The 15899-nt window shown below is 37.5% G+C and overlaps 1 protein-coding gene across 1 annotated transcript in view; it reads right to left on the bottom strand.

Moving 5' to 3' along the window:
• The window catches only part of cyth3a (cytohesin 3a), a 46963-nt gene extending 44799 nt beyond the window's left edge, over positions 1-2164 (bottom strand). Inside the window, exon 1 of the mRNA XM_023280429.3 lies at positions 1786-2164. Within this exon, the coding sequence (XP_023136197.1) occupies positions 1786-1804 (19 nt within the window). The 5' untranslated portion in view covers positions 1805-2164. The remainder of the gene's footprint in view (positions 1-1785) is intronic.
• Between the last annotated feature and the right edge of the window lie 13735 nt (positions 2165-15899).

Raw genomic sequence — 15899 nt, 5'->3', positions numbered from 1 at the left:
TTACCACATTAACAATGTCTAGACTGGATTTCTGATTAATTTAATGTTATCTTCATTGAAATAAATGCTTTTCTTTCAAAAATAAGGACATTTCTAAGTGACTCCAAACTTTTGAACAGTACTGTATGTAAACAATATTGGCCCATATATAGACATCTGAATTTCTTACTCCCTAAAATGGCCCCAAAAATCTGCTATCAGTGAGGCTTTGTCAGCACCACCTTATCATAATTAATCTAAAGTATCACTATAACTACTTAAATATTGTATTCTCAGTTCAATCGTGATCTTTTCGTACTTTTAGATATTTTCTCTTTAATATTCCACCTAGTTTGATAAATGGTTAAGATACTATAAACATTCAAATCATACACTGTATCCCTGTTCTCCAGTTTTCCGTGCTTATTAGTGTGTTTAAAGTGATTTAACCTTTTATCTTTCTCACAACTGTAGCAAATAATTTCACTTTGAGATCTTGCAATACACTATTTCAGCATCAACACTACAATGTGCTCAACAGTCAGGAGTGCAACGTGAAGTATGGAAAATTAAGTGAAACACACTTCTTTGGCTGCTTAATACAAAAAGAAAACACTATCTAATTTTCCGTGACTAATCTACAAGACAAGTCTGTCTTATGTAACACAATTTACTGTGGATACAGCTTGTTTTTTTTTAACTTAATTTACCAGAGAAACAGTTTGTTGATCTGCAGGCTCAACATGTGCACAGCAAAAGAAAGGAAAGAACAGGAGAGAAACACTGAAAAGGAAGACTTTTGAAAAAAAGAAATGAAATCTGAGTTGCACAGAAATATTTCTGCACCAGAAAGGATGATGTTGACCAAAAAAAGGTTCTCTGTCACCAGTGTTTTTGGTTGAACCATTTAAATCAGCACCATATAGCTCTACATGATGAATGTAAAGCGAGATCTGTGTTTTTGGAAGCTTTTTCCACAAATGAGAAAGACTCCAAATATGTTTTTTTTTCTGCTTTTTTACAATTGCTTTTAATTGTCACTGCAGATACAGTCCTATATAAGCCCCCTCAGTCATTTTAGAATGACTAAATCATTCCAGATAGAATAATTCATCTGCTTTTTCTTCTCAAAACATAGATAGCGGAAAAGCAAAATATTGCAAAGTTAGTATTTTTCATTATCATTTGCCCTCATTTGTAGTAAGTTCATAGTGATTTCAGTCAAATTTGCAGTGGGTGTCACTATATTCCTCAAATATCACTGTTGGGAATTAATTTTATTCATTTTTTACATATGTTTGTTGAAGGATGCAGATCCTGCTGGGTCTGTCCTCCACATGGAAGCCTGCCAGCCACATATCTTATCAATTTCCACCAGTTTACAGGCTTCAAACAGCGCGACAAGATAGTGAGAGCCACTTCAAAGCCTGACAGCAAGACATCAAACACATGAAAAAGGTGCATGCGTGGAAAAAAAATGTGTTTCTGTGCATTTTTTAAACCTAAATGTGCGTCTATAGAGGAGCAGACTCTCACCTTGTGATGGGAAGCATGTAAATACAACAGGGTCTGTGTTGCATGTCTGAGAAATGCTCCTTTATTGTCAGTTTGTTCATATCATGTAGTATTTCAGCAGGCTGTGGTTGTTTTTGTGGGAAAAAAAAAACCCACAAGACTAGCTTATGTCTCCGTGCGCCCTGACTCACAAATCCATCCATCCATCCATCCATCCATCCTCCATCCATCCTCCATCCATCCCTGCTCAGAGAGGAAACCACTGTGGAGGGAAAAGAAAAGCAGCCTTACCGTGATTGTCTTCATCCATGTCGATTGTAGCAGCGACAGAGGGTGTGAAAGCTCGCAGAAAACGGTATTTCTCTCAGTGGTTTTTCGCTGGATTTCCTCTCCTTCCACTGACACACAGGCGAAGCCGGCGGTGTGTGTTGACAGATGGGTGAAGTGAGGTGGACCGGTGCGCAGATGGCAGCGGAGGAATTGAAGAGGGGGAAAAAAAAAAGAGAAAATGCAGAGGAAAAAAAAGAAGAAGAAAAGAAGTCACAGCGTGGGTGTGATTTAAAGGAGGGTCCTGGATGGTAGAAGTGAATTCTGAGAGGTGAGATGTGACACGGAGGCTCTTCTCTCCCTCTGCTCCATCCTCAGCTGCTCCGTCTGCATTCACATTAGATACACTGCAACCGGGGCGACGTCAGCAAGCCCCGCCCCTATTCATGACACCTACACACACACACATACACACACACACACACACACACACACACACACACACACACACACACACACACAGACGCGCACACACTCACGTTGTAGTGGAAAATGTAAATGTACTTATGAAACAGTAGCCAGAGCAATGCTCACAAATCAGAGCTCAGCAAAACCTAAATTTAATGCAACAGTTTGCCTCATTTTTAAAAAAAAGTTATGTCTACTTGTATCAAAATTACGTTCAACGAACAAACTATACTGAGTTAGTTGAATAAGTTTGATCCCAGATCTCAAAGATCTGAGAAAAAAATGTCTTACAAATGGATATAAAGGCCCAAAGTGCAATAATAATAATAATAATAATAATAAAAATGCACTTTATTTATAGGCACCTTTCAACAAAGTAAACAAAGTTAAAACACGTTCACATTATCAAATATAAAACTTAAAGAATCATGAAACAATGTGCTTTCCCCACTTTGACTCAGTGAAATAAAGATGAAGATGCCTTTATTATCAATGTACATGAAAATACAATGAAATTCCGAGGATGTGTGCTGATATTAAACTGTATAATAACATCCATACTGGGTGACAGAGTTGGTTCGTACGTATGAAAATGGTTTTCCTTCTACAATCTTTAAATACAAGGTTTATGTTAAAATAAAGGTAAGGACTTGAAATCCAGACCTCAAAATGATGAAAAAATAAGCTATCAAGCCAATTTCATTAAGTTGCCTCAACTTGAATTTAGTTTTTAATCAATCAATGCAGAAATCAGAGTTGGAATTACACATGATTTTTCATTAAGTTGATGCAGTTACCAACATTATTAGGTCAACCTAATAATATATTTCAGTGTGTTTAATGGCTTTAATTACTTTATAGAGTGTATCATTAGAAGTAAAAACACTCAGTGAAGAAAAATAGCCCTGATAATGGCACCATTAGATTACTGTTACTCATGCATCAATATAAAATCAGGACTTTACTGTTGCCACTAGCTAAGGTAGAGTTCCGTTTTTTAAAGTCCGTAAAAACTCATCTCTGCTTCTTCTATAAAGTTCCCAGCCTCTATCTCCATCTATTCCTCCATCCCTCACAGCAGCTCAAGCACACCGGCTCACCTAGAGATCGGCTCAAACACTGTAAAACTACTACAGGAAGTCATGTGGAAATAGAATAATGATAAGGAAAGTCGCGCCAAGCAGGTTTCCAGGATTACCCAATTCGGATGCTACTAGACCATTAAATGGTTCATTATCAGCATCATCGACATCTTTCCCACACATAAGGACCTCCTCCACCTTCCAGTAAGTTCAGTATATCCGGTTATCAACCATCCTGATCACTGATAGATAGAAAGTAGCCCCGATAACATTGGCAATTTCTTGTCATTGTGTGAATAAGTGCATGTAAAGTCTCCAGCAGAGACAAAATAAAGCATTGCAACATCTGATTAAAACGTAGTGATAGTGTGTATTTTAACCCCAAACAACATTACTTTTCTAAAATAACTAAGTGGTTTCAGTGCGTAACCTCAATCAAACACCGAGTGACAAACAGCAAGTGAAAGCAAAAGTCAAAACGATACTTTGGTCAAAAGTTAGAACTATAATTATGGTTTCAGACAGGATTCAAACTCAACACTCTTGGATAAAAGTCCAGTGACTAATGCCCCCTCCACCCTCCAAATGTGGATACCTCTTGGCAGTTCTGAATCACAGCTACACCACCATTAAATGGAGGAGTTTAACTAATTCTCTTACTGAATGTACTGGAAGCTGGAAGAGGGTCCTTACCTGCATGTGAGTATGGGAATTATGTGTGGACATTGAATGGTGTAATAATATCTAAAGCAGTTGTCAAGATTGGTTCCTTAGGAATGTTACGTATGAAATCCCAGAAGATTGATTCTGGGTTTTTTTCAGATTGTCAGTTCACTGGATTTTCATGATGGAATTACTCAGCCAGGCTATTGAGCCCTTATTTTACCTTAATGTGTTCTTAAAGAAGAAGAAGAAGAAGAAAACACCATATAAACATGTTAACAATGCAAAAAATAGTATATTTTTGTCTCTAACTATTTCATATAGGACTGCAGTCAATGAATATTTTAATCATGGTTCATCTTCCGAGTATTTTCTTGATCGATTGATTGATTGATTGCTTACCAAATATTCAGAATATAGAGAGAAATACCAACACAAAAGTGAAGCCCTCACGTTGCTTGTTTTGTCCAATCATGAGTCAAAACCTCAAATTTATCAAAACAAATTTTTTAAATACATTTTCTGTTAATCAGCTATTTGTGTACTTCATTAATCACTTCTCCTCCATTTATATTTATGGTGAGAAGTTAAATTTATACCAAAGCTCTCATTTTATAAGAACACTTCATTTTTACCAACAAATATTTTACCACCTAGCGAATAATTTTAATCTAATAAAAAATGCAATATTTCCCTCTGAATTGTACAGAATCACAAAGTACCTTGAGAAGAAAAGACTCAAGTAAAATACAAACACTCAGCTATGCTTGCGTAACAATTCTTAGTTACATTCCACCACTGCGTATCTGCTGCTCTCTGCGGGGATCAAAAGATAAAGCTTTTCCCATAGTTTTCACCTTCATTCCTATTTATCTGGATAACATTTTAAGCACAGACTTAACTGCTGATTTGTGAACTGATAGTTACAACTGAATGAGGTCGAGTGGGAGTGGTCAGATGATAACGACAGTCATAAATAAAACCCAGGATTAACTTGTTAACTAAACAACATATTAGGAGGTTAAAAAATAAAGTTGGATGTTAATTATTGCACTATCCATTCTAAATAACTGTCAGAGAGGACATGCATATCTGAAATTTACAGGTGTTTAAACTTAAATCGTTTATTTGCAGCTTGTCTGGACCTGCATGTAAATCATATTAACACTGTTGAAACAAGGATAAAAGTGAAGTTTGTCTTATAAATGGAAATAAAGATCAAAAATACAACAAGTTATTCAAATGTGCGTTATTAAAGGTAAATAACACACAAAATATTAACATGATTCCATCTGATGTACTGTACACACACATAGTGGTCCTTTACATTACTAAACCAAATGATACAGAGTCACTTAAAGCTGTCACAATTAAAGCACACATTAATACACATCGACTGTTTATCACACATGAATTTGCAACACTCAAACGTATACTTTAAAACACATACATGGAACAAGCAGAATACCTCAGCTGACATGTAGGTGAAGAAGAGTTAACAGACCCAGGATGAGATCAAGAGCAGTCACACTTCTTCTGATCTCTCGTGTTTCTGGGACGTCCAGAGCTTTTAGTGTTGCACTTATTTCAACTTAACCGACCAACGGCAGCGAAGAAATAGATCCGTATGAAATTTACAGGCTCCTCACGAGGCAGTAAGATCTCTGAGCCGGTGTTCTGTTACTCTTTAAAGACAGGTAATTAGGTTCAGTCAGGGGTGAAACCTCCGAGTCAATAATGTGAAGGTGAACCGATAAGAAACATGTCACAGGTGTGTTTGGTTTGATTACAGATCAGAATTAGTTGTTTTAACTCTTAAAGCTACTTGTTTAACGCATGCACATTACAATGAATTCATATTGCAGCTGTGGTGGCTTCATATTGTATCGCTTTGTTTAATGTTATTGATTATTTGCTTCATTTATAACCCGCACTCCAGTGAGCCCTCCCAAGGTTAATGGTTTATATGGAGGCTAATGTCTGAGTATCTGTATTAAAGGTGCTTTTCTCACCCTGACATCACACATCTGCCTCATAATTGATGATGCAAGCATGACGACACCTTTGAAGGCCAAATGAATCTAGCTTGGTTGCTTCCTCTCTTCGTCCGTGCCCATGTAAGCTCATGATTCACTTTCCACCAGCAGAGCAGGAGGAACACGAAGGCCGGACCCAGAGAGCAGGAAGGGAGTTGTGCTGAGGACTCATTGTGCAGCTCTGCTGGGCACAATGGAAGAAAGTTAGAGAGGAGGAAATGATGCGATGGGCCTGTCCTGCTCCACCCTGTGTCACTGTGAGGGTGTAATCAGGTCAAAGCTCCAACTTTAGCACATCGTTTGTAATATTTTTGATAATAATCCATGAATCTGGAAGTTTTTGCTTTTCATACGCTCAGCTTCCATCTTCTATGTACCCTGCAGGCTCCATATTCCCAGTAACAGCAATGCATGCAACAGATTGTACATGTTTGATTTGGGAAAATAATATAAAAATTAAAGCCAAATACTAGTTGATATTGTACTTTTGTGGTGCAAATTTACAAGGTTTTGGGGTCACTGGAAGTCTGGGGTCGCAGACAGTGGAGGAAAGTAACTATATTCATGCAAGTACCATAATTCAGTACTATTTTGAGTTACTTTACCTGACTAGTTCTATCTTCTGCTGCTTAATACTTAACCTCCACTACAGTTCAGAGGAAAATGTTGTACTTTTAAATTTATATGTAATAACTTAAGTTACATTATAGATTTAGTTTGTTTTTTGTTTAGTTTTTTTACTTTTGGTACTTTGAAATACATGGCTTTTATTTGTAACAGTCTTTCTATACTGTGGCATTGATGCTATTACTTATAACAACATAAGATGTGCTGTTATTTTATGTGAATGACACTGAAATTATAATGTAGATAGAACATGAAGGTGCCCTATTGTACTGAAACTGTACTGCCAGACTTTTTATTTGACCTATAGTCTTCTTTAGACAGTTGAACATGAATTGTGTTATATTTTCTAAATTTTATTTTTCTTATTTCCTCAGTTGTTTGTTGCTTTCATGCATGGAAAACATCCTCCCGTCTGTAACTGCATAATGATTCTGTTTCGCCAAGATGAGTTTATTCAATTGAAAAGTTATGATTTCTATTGGGAACTTTGTAAACAGAAAAGCAGAGGAGATAGCAACCAAGTCATGTGCGTTCTCTCTGTCTGCAGTAAAGAACGTATGTAATGATCTGTGGCAGTGCTATTTACCGTACAACCAGTTTGATTGTTGCTGTACTTCTTCAGAGTTTGACAATGTTGTATGCAAAGCTTGAACTGTTACACAACAGGTTTGGAAATTGTTATGTCTACTCTCCTCCCACCCTTAGTTTCCCTGCTGTTGTACAATCCACAGTCCTGTTTGAAAGTCTACCTGCAGCCGCACTGACATAACTGGTGCATGAAACCATTGTTTCAGAGACCAGGAATGACCTCACTGTTGCTGGAAAAAAGCAAAGCACAAACATTTACACATATCTACACAATCTGGGCAAAATTGCTTGTGATATAACGGACCAGCAAATCCACATACTGCAGTATTTAAAAGAGTATTATTACATTCAAGTAGATTAAAGGCAGAATACTCAGTATATCATTCAACACATATTCTTGGAACAAAGTTTACTGTCTATAAATATAGACGTTTTACACATTTAAACAACAGTACATTTAAACAATAGCTTCAATTCATTCAAACATCAGAGAGTTGGTTTCTGTTTAATTACCCTGAAATCTTGGTTTGTTCTGTCTTAAAAACAAAGCTTCAGTCGTATAATCTGATCACATGTTGTGTCTCCACAAAGATTTGTGTTTCCTGTGTTCCTTAATGTCTCGCTTATATTGTATGTTTAACTTCACAGTCAGTACAGCACATACTGTCCGACAAAACACTTTCTCCTTCCTAAAATAGAAAATTATTGGTCTCACATGTTTTTCCCCCTCATGAGCTCCAGGCATAAACAAATACTGACTCCACAGCATTGGTAGTTACAATTAATTTGCAACATGTTCCCATAAATTCCTCCTCACAGCCCCTCAGAGGCCCGCCTCCAGTCACACTCCAGAGCTGGTTTCATAATTATCAAACAGAGAAACTTAGGAAGAAGTTAATTGTGAGCATGACGTCTTCATCGACGTCTTTCACTGGTGTTCTGGCTGCATCTGTCGCTTGGCGTAGACAAAAAGCGAGGTTTTGTGTCAGAGACGTGAAGGCCGTAAGTTTTGGGAATCATAAATGCAGATGTCCGGAGCAGGAAGAGGCTCCATTTCCAGTTTTAGTGGAAGCAGAAGGGTGGAGTCCATAAAGAGCACTTTCCATCATACAATTCCTTCAAAGCAAAGCAACACAAGGCTTAATTCATCTGCTGTTCAAAATGTGCACAGCGTTTATTGTTACTCAGAATACATGGAAATATAACATATGTCTTCCAAATGAAGGAAGTCTTGCCAGAAAACATTTTGTGAGTCAAACTGAGGCGATCTCAGCTCAAATTTCAAGTGACTCTAAATCAGAAAAGATCAGAAAAAGTAAGAGTTATCCTTTGCTTGGGCTCAGCCTTCTCATGATTCATTTTTGACCCATGAACTTGGCCTCACTGTGTCATCATACATGCCCTCAAAAAGATGTAGTTATGTATAGATTTTCTTCATTTGCAAGCCAACAGGGGGGAAATATTGCATGGGTGCACTTCATATTTCACTGGAAGTGGGTTCCTATGAGGCAACTTATGTCAGCCACATTAAAACATCATTGTGCAGGGAGTGGATGAACTGTCCTCGAGTCTCACTGAGCGGTCATGGACAACTATGTTCATTTAATACAGTCTGATTAGAGCTGAGCACACACAGTACACACTCTGTATTCATGCATGTACGAGCCGTAGAGCCGTGCTATGTCCTATTTCTTTGTTAAGAAAATATAAGAGGATAATCATCGGAGATTTTACTCAGCCATCTGGACAGCGATGTCCTGCAAAGAAATCCTGTCTCACAGTCTGAAATAAGAAATGCAACAAGAACAATTTACTGTCCACCTCCAAGTAAATAAACTTGGACAAAATCATTCTATGCTGATGATTTTGCAGTTTTCGCGCTAACATTTGACCACAATGAAATATAGCCATAAGGCATGCAGTCTGTTAGTGTGTGAAGACTCACTTTAACTACACTGGAAAACAAGACAAAGAGTCTCCAACCAGACTAGAGTCTGTCTGTCATTGTCATGAAATCATTCCTTTTTTTGCCCACAGAAATGCATGCAATGCAAATAGACTAGACTAATATATAAACTTTTGGCCATACGAACACCTACAATTTAAAAAGTCAATTCAAAAGCTTGTGTTTGTTCAGATTGGGGGCAAGCTCCCTCAAAAAGAAATAAATCCTCTAATTTCATAATGACTCTGGTCTAGACAAAAAACAAGAATATTTTTGAGATTATTGGTTCATACTGTCACCTTACAGTGAAAAAGTTCTGGGTTTGAATCTGCTGGTCAGTTGGAGCCTTTGTATGGAGGGTCTGGATGCTAAAGTATAATCCATTTCTACTTTGTTACCATTGATTTGTTGATGGACATTGGGAAAATGAAGAAATGGGCCTGTTTTATCATTACTTTGTTTTCTATATTCTAATCTACTATATTTGAAAATGGACATGGAAGTGGAAAACGCATCATGTTCTTCCTGTCCACGTGTGGCGTTGTTTTTCCCAGGTTGCTCCCACAGTCCAAAGACATGCATGCTACATTAATTGGTGATTCTAAATTGGCCGTAATTGTGATTGTGAGCATGCATGGCAGTTTGTCTCGTTGTGTTAGCTGTGCATCCTTGTGACCTGTTCAGTTTATATACTACCTCTTGCACAGTGACAGCTGACCTCCCATAACCATGTAGACAAGCTTAATTGGGTATAGCTGATGGATGGATGGATAGTGGTTGAAAAGTCAGGGGATCATTCACAACAGGTAATGAAAATCTAGCCAGTTGTTCTCAGGACCATTTACTCTCACAAAGGTTAAACTTATGTTGATGCTAAATGAAAAGTAAATCCTCAAATTAGGGCCCATTGCCAGGAAACCGTAAACGTTAGTGCAAAGTTGTGTGCGAATCCTTCTTATAGATGTTCATATATTTCTTTAGTTAAGTGACCATTCTGACATTCTGTTGGTTCCAGATGAAACATCAGGGATTCACAAAAGCCTGGAGGAATGAGAATGTTGCCAAAAATTCTCTATAATCCATTCAGCAGCTTTCATACGGTTTTGTGACATCACATCATACACCGACTATCCATAACTGTGGCATTATTGGTCTGAAAAATGATCTATTTTTTCCGCCACAGACATACATTGTCCAATGTCATTTTAAGACTTTTGCTGTTTGATTCCAGTGTTGTGAGTTTTTCCACTGGCATTGTCTACTCTACATACACCAGAATACAATAATGAAATACATATACTTCCTGAATATGTGGAGTCTGACTTTATATTCACCAACAAAAAACTAATGTTGTCACGACACTAATTTGATGATTAATGTCGTAAAAGGTGTGGGAACTACAAAATAAGTCATGATATCACAATATGCTGTCCTTGATGATATCATGATACAGTGATTCTGTGATTCTCAATACATTACAAGACTTTCATCTACATACATTTTGATATATGTGTAACAGAAGAAGCAAAAACAATCCCAAAAAAGCAAAAATCCTCATTAATTGAGGACTCCACAAGCTGTCATGACACAGTGACTCTGTTAACTCTAGTTGGTTGTAGGAATCCAGTTACAATTTCTACATGTTTAAATAAAAATAACTACATTGGCCCCAGTGTATCAATAATGTACCACAAGAGAAAACAATGCGATAAATCGCTGTATTGATATTTGTATTGATACCACTTGTGACAATTATATACTGCAGCAAGTGTAAGCAATAAGTTTTCCTCTCTGGTGCTTCTTGACAACATTTCTGGGAAATATGGGAGATGACAAACCTTGAGGAGATTAGTTGCACTAAAAATATAACTGATAGTAATTCATCAAAAATAACCAAACACAGAAGTACACAGATGTTTGCTCTGGCAGTAAAACACACACTCAAAATCCCCCACAAGTCCACACACAGTCTTTTCAAAGGTTATTCTCCAGCCAGCAGAGGATTTCTGCTTCCTGCTTCTCTAGTGTGGCAGCCTGATGGGGTTTTTTTCTATCTCCAAACCCTGAACTTTTGCTGCACTGTACTAGGAAATGACCCTGTACGTCTCTTGGCTGCATTAAAGCAGCAGAAGCAAGCAGCCTGCTTCATGACCCATACTGTTATAATGAGGGACGGCATCAGAGTTTCAGTCATTCGAATGAGATTTGATTTTTCATTTATGCTGATTGTTGAACGTTTGTTCAGCTCTTCATCACGTTTGTTTGGTTCCTTGAAAGACAGATTTTCAAAGTTGAGTTGTGGATTTCCTTGGAATTTTATTACACGTAATTTATCACCTCTTGTATTTCAATATACCACTTGCAGTGATTGTGGACAATAAATTTAAGTTTTTTTCAAAAATATTACCAGATAATTTGCATTTTGTACAAAATTCATGCTCAAATCTGGGACTTCAGAGACTATCATTTGAGTTTGAGCCTGTTAGGTTTCTGAAAAATTCCTTAGTCCCACGCACATTCCTGCTAATGCAAACACACAAGTAATGTGACACACTTCCTCTCTCACAATGGTCCAGAGAGTGAAGCAGGCGATGATGGGAAGAGAAACACACACGGAATGAGAGGGAGGACAAAGGAAACCTGTGCGACGTCACTCCAACCGGGAGCAAAATGCAGCAATTTTGCTGCTCTTTAACCGAAGCGACCGGAAATTTCCCATCACATCACAGCAACATGTGACTCACCGGGACATCTGATTTAATCTGATCACAAAAAAAATGACTCATTGTTGATTATTAGAATATCATCACAGACAAAACAGCTTTGTGAATGTGATGGGAGAGTCCCTCTCATCTCATGACTGAAGCTCTGCTATGCAGCACATCACAGATGGTGCAGAACGAGGACTTCTTCAAAAGGGCCGTTTATTTTTAGGGGAGCTTCACGTCTGCCGCCACTGGCTAATAAACAAGCTCTGCCTGAAACCAACCTGAAGTAAAACTGTGACTCCCTCTGTCAAAACCCAACATCCAGTCCATTGAGATGTTTGAGGAATCCTTCAGGAAGCACCTGGAGGCAGCTCACAGCTTTCAGAGAATGAAAAGGAGTTCATTTCTATTGCTGAGCCATTTTCACGGGGATTCGGGTTTGTTGTGCAGAGTTAATGTGGGAATAGAGGGTGTTTTTGTGCTTGTGGTGAGTTTGACCTTCACGCGTGGTGAATTGTTGCACTTTAAAGCTGTTGTGATGCAAAATGTTACAAAACTTTGTCATCAGATCAAAGATGCACATTTGCACAATCTCTTTTGCAGATAAATTCTTAGAAAATCCATCACTTGTCACAACTTGAGCTCCTGAATCATTTATAGCAAGGCCCGTTATCTGTTACCGCCGCGTATAGGCTTACATCGATCATGTGGGAAGAGGAGATAACTGCAGCACAAAATGCCAAAAGCCTCAACTGGCCTCAGCCATCTGCTTCTTGTGCTGAAATGAGGAAATCCTGGGGAAATACTCATTTCATTTAGCTTTCACTCCATTAAAAATGTTGAGTTCTCCACATTCTGTGATTGCAGACAGCATATGTACCCTGTTGTGTTACCATCTAACTGATGGCTGCCTGCAGCTTGTCAATCCGACTCCTATGCAAATAAGAGAACCGTGACAGGGGTCATTAAATCTTGGTGCTTATTAGGGAGCTAATGGTGGAATGTAATGATCCAGTAAGATGTTTCTCTGCGGTTTGAAGGACGATGCATGTGGACTGATGGTGACAGAAGAGATGACTGTTTACACAACGGAAACCCACTAACTATATTCACTTTAACAGCAGCTCTGGCTTGAAAAACCTCTGTCTTCACATGTCTGATGTAATATTTATGTTCACAGCCTTCTTTTTTTTTTGGTTTTACAGCAAGAGAACACTGTAACATTCCCTATGACAACCCCTTACATTTCTAGTTAAATGTTAAAGCTCTCTCCAAGCTGACCATAAAGAAAGCTGAGACTGTAATCTATAATTTAATCAAATGACTTATCTGTATTCCTGACATATCCCTGCCAACTGACTTTCAATGGATCCACAGATAAGAGTGTTAATTCACATGTTTTACGTGATTTAACTTAGTGCCCAAGTCCAACATAATGTTTTTTTCAAAGAAAACCACACAAGCTACATGAGATGAATCAAAGATTGGAAGCACAGCATGAAAAAATCAGGGGACATTTTGAGAAATACGCTGTTTCACTTTCTCACAAGGAGCTAGATGAGAAAATCAATACCACTGTCATGTTCTTACACCAGATGTGAAGCTACATGCAGCAGCTGTTAGATTTGCTTGGCCTAAAGAGCAGAAAGGGAGGGGAGGGAGGTTGCACTTTGATTTGAGTTTCTGAGCACAAATAACAGCTCAATCACTGGAATGGAGGTCCAAAGAGGCCAAATCATCTGTAGTCAAACAGCCGTCATGTGGACTGGAAATATAATAATGACAACAAACACCAAACATGATGCACCGAGATGGAAAATGAGTCTGCAGCAGTCATACGTTGGATAAATGCAGTCAATGCTGCTAATTTGGATGCAAAGACGGATGTAACCAAACTTTGCAATGCTTGAAATCCCCAGTGAAACATACGAGACATAAATTCAAGATATGGTTTTCCTTTTTGTTTAATGTATGCATAAATAGTGCATCATTCACTGTATATTCTCAGTTTGACATACAGGAATCCTGCAGTTTGTCTCCCTCGCTGTGTTTTACAGCCTCCCCGTCATGCTGCTGACAGGACTGCTTATCCTTCATTAATCTCTCTCCCCTGCTTTTACCCCCCACTTAATGGTGACGTTTATCCTATTAATGTGTTGTTGTTGCTGGAAAAATCCCCCAATAACATAATCCAGAGCCAAGGTTACTAATGTATGTGTGTGTGTGTGTGTGTGTGGCTTCTGTGTGTGTGCAGAGGCATGGTTGCCATGGAGTCGGTGATTAATTGATGGAGGAGTAAAAGCAGCGAGAAGATGATGAGCAGGAAGTGGAGAGAGTGAGTGACGTTTTTAAATTTTACATTTCCCCTCAAGTTGGCAGGAAAAATTCAGCATTATTGACCGTCCTGTTGGCCAACTGTAGAAGTGTACAATAGTGCACTCCAGTGTTCACAAGCTACACTGCAGCTTGACTGGATTAAAAAGAAGAAAATACCTTTTTTCATCAGTAATCACAGTCAACACAATCAGGTGTTTGAATACTTTACTTGAGTAAAATTTTCCAAATCACAATGAATTACAAATGAAAGTCCTGCATGCAAAACTTTACTTGTGTAAAAGTATTTCATTTTAAATAACGTCCAAAGTAAAATTCCTCTTTATGATGGACATGTCCTTAAAGAGCATTAAGCTATTATATATTTTCTTAATTTATACACATGCATTAAAGCCAGAACGCATATTAATGTAGCAAATGGGAGAAGTGAAATTAATTTATATAGTTTGTTTCTTCGATCAGAATCATTTCTCATATTTTATAAGGTGATCTTATAATTTGTGTGTGAATGCCATTTCTGCAAAGAGATTTGGACACATCACTGCTGAACAAATCTATTAAAGAAAAAAAAAGAAACAGTGCATGAAAGTATGAAAAATCTGAACATTGAAGTAAAGTCTCTCAGAACTGCATAACTGTAATTGTGTGAAATTACTATATTATTGGAGATTAGCATTTTAAACTCCATTCTTTTCTATATCTAGTATGAAAAGACAAAATCTCTAAAGTTCAGAACTAAAATAAAGTCTGCTTTAAAGGACAATGTAACATTAATGCGACCAAAATCCATTTAGCTGCAAGTAACAGTAATAATCAAAATAAGAATTACTATTCCAAAAAGTAATGAATTATATAGTAATCATTATGTTTTTCAAAGTTTTTCAAACATTGTCGCATAGTTAATGTTGAATCTTACATATTCTACCAGTCAAAAGTTTGAACAGTTTAATAGTTTTTCTTTATTTTCCTGACTATTTACATTGGAGATTCTCACTGAAAGCATCAAAACTATGAATGAACACATATGGGATTATGTAGTAAACAAAAAGTGTGAAATAAGTCAAAACAAAGTGTTTTACAACAAAGACACATAAGAAACTGATCAGAGCTGTAACTGAAAATGTAACAGATAAAATAATTTAAATAAATACAATGACTATCATTCATAAAGAAAAAAGCCAAACAATAAAAGTAAGAGACTTAAAAAATGACACCAAGTTAGCATGCTTTATTGCTGGCTAGTAATTATTTAAAAGAGGTGGATAGTTACGCCTAACACACGTAACAATAAAATGATGGAAAATTTTAAAAAATGACAATATAACATAACATCATAAAAGGAAAATGAAATTAAAAAGCAAAACTACTGGACCAAAAACGTAAAAGTAAAAATGGATATAAAGAACAAATAAAACTAACAGAATCATTTTAAATAATTGGGCTGATAGTATAGTTTTATATAATCCTACTCCTCACTAGAACTACATACCTTTATGAGGTTATAAAGTTGACATTTAGTCCTTGTGTTGCTTTGACTTTCTGATCCTGTAGTTCAGTGACTGACCGGTACTGACCTCTGGGTGTCTCCCCGGTGGTGACCAGCAGGTGGCAGCCGCTGACCGTCCTCCTCAGAGCGGACCTCTCTCTCCGCTGCGGCTCATAACTGTGGGCGTTTTTCCCTCAATCT

The sequence above is a fragment of the Amphiprion ocellaris genome, chromosome 18 (assembly GCF_022539595.1).
Source record: "Amphiprion ocellaris isolate individual 3 ecotype Okinawa chromosome 18, ASM2253959v1, whole genome shotgun sequence".
NCBI lineage: Eukaryota > Metazoa > Chordata > Actinopteri > Pomacentridae > Amphiprion > Amphiprion ocellaris.
This window is presented reverse-complemented; position numbering and strand designations above follow the sequence as displayed.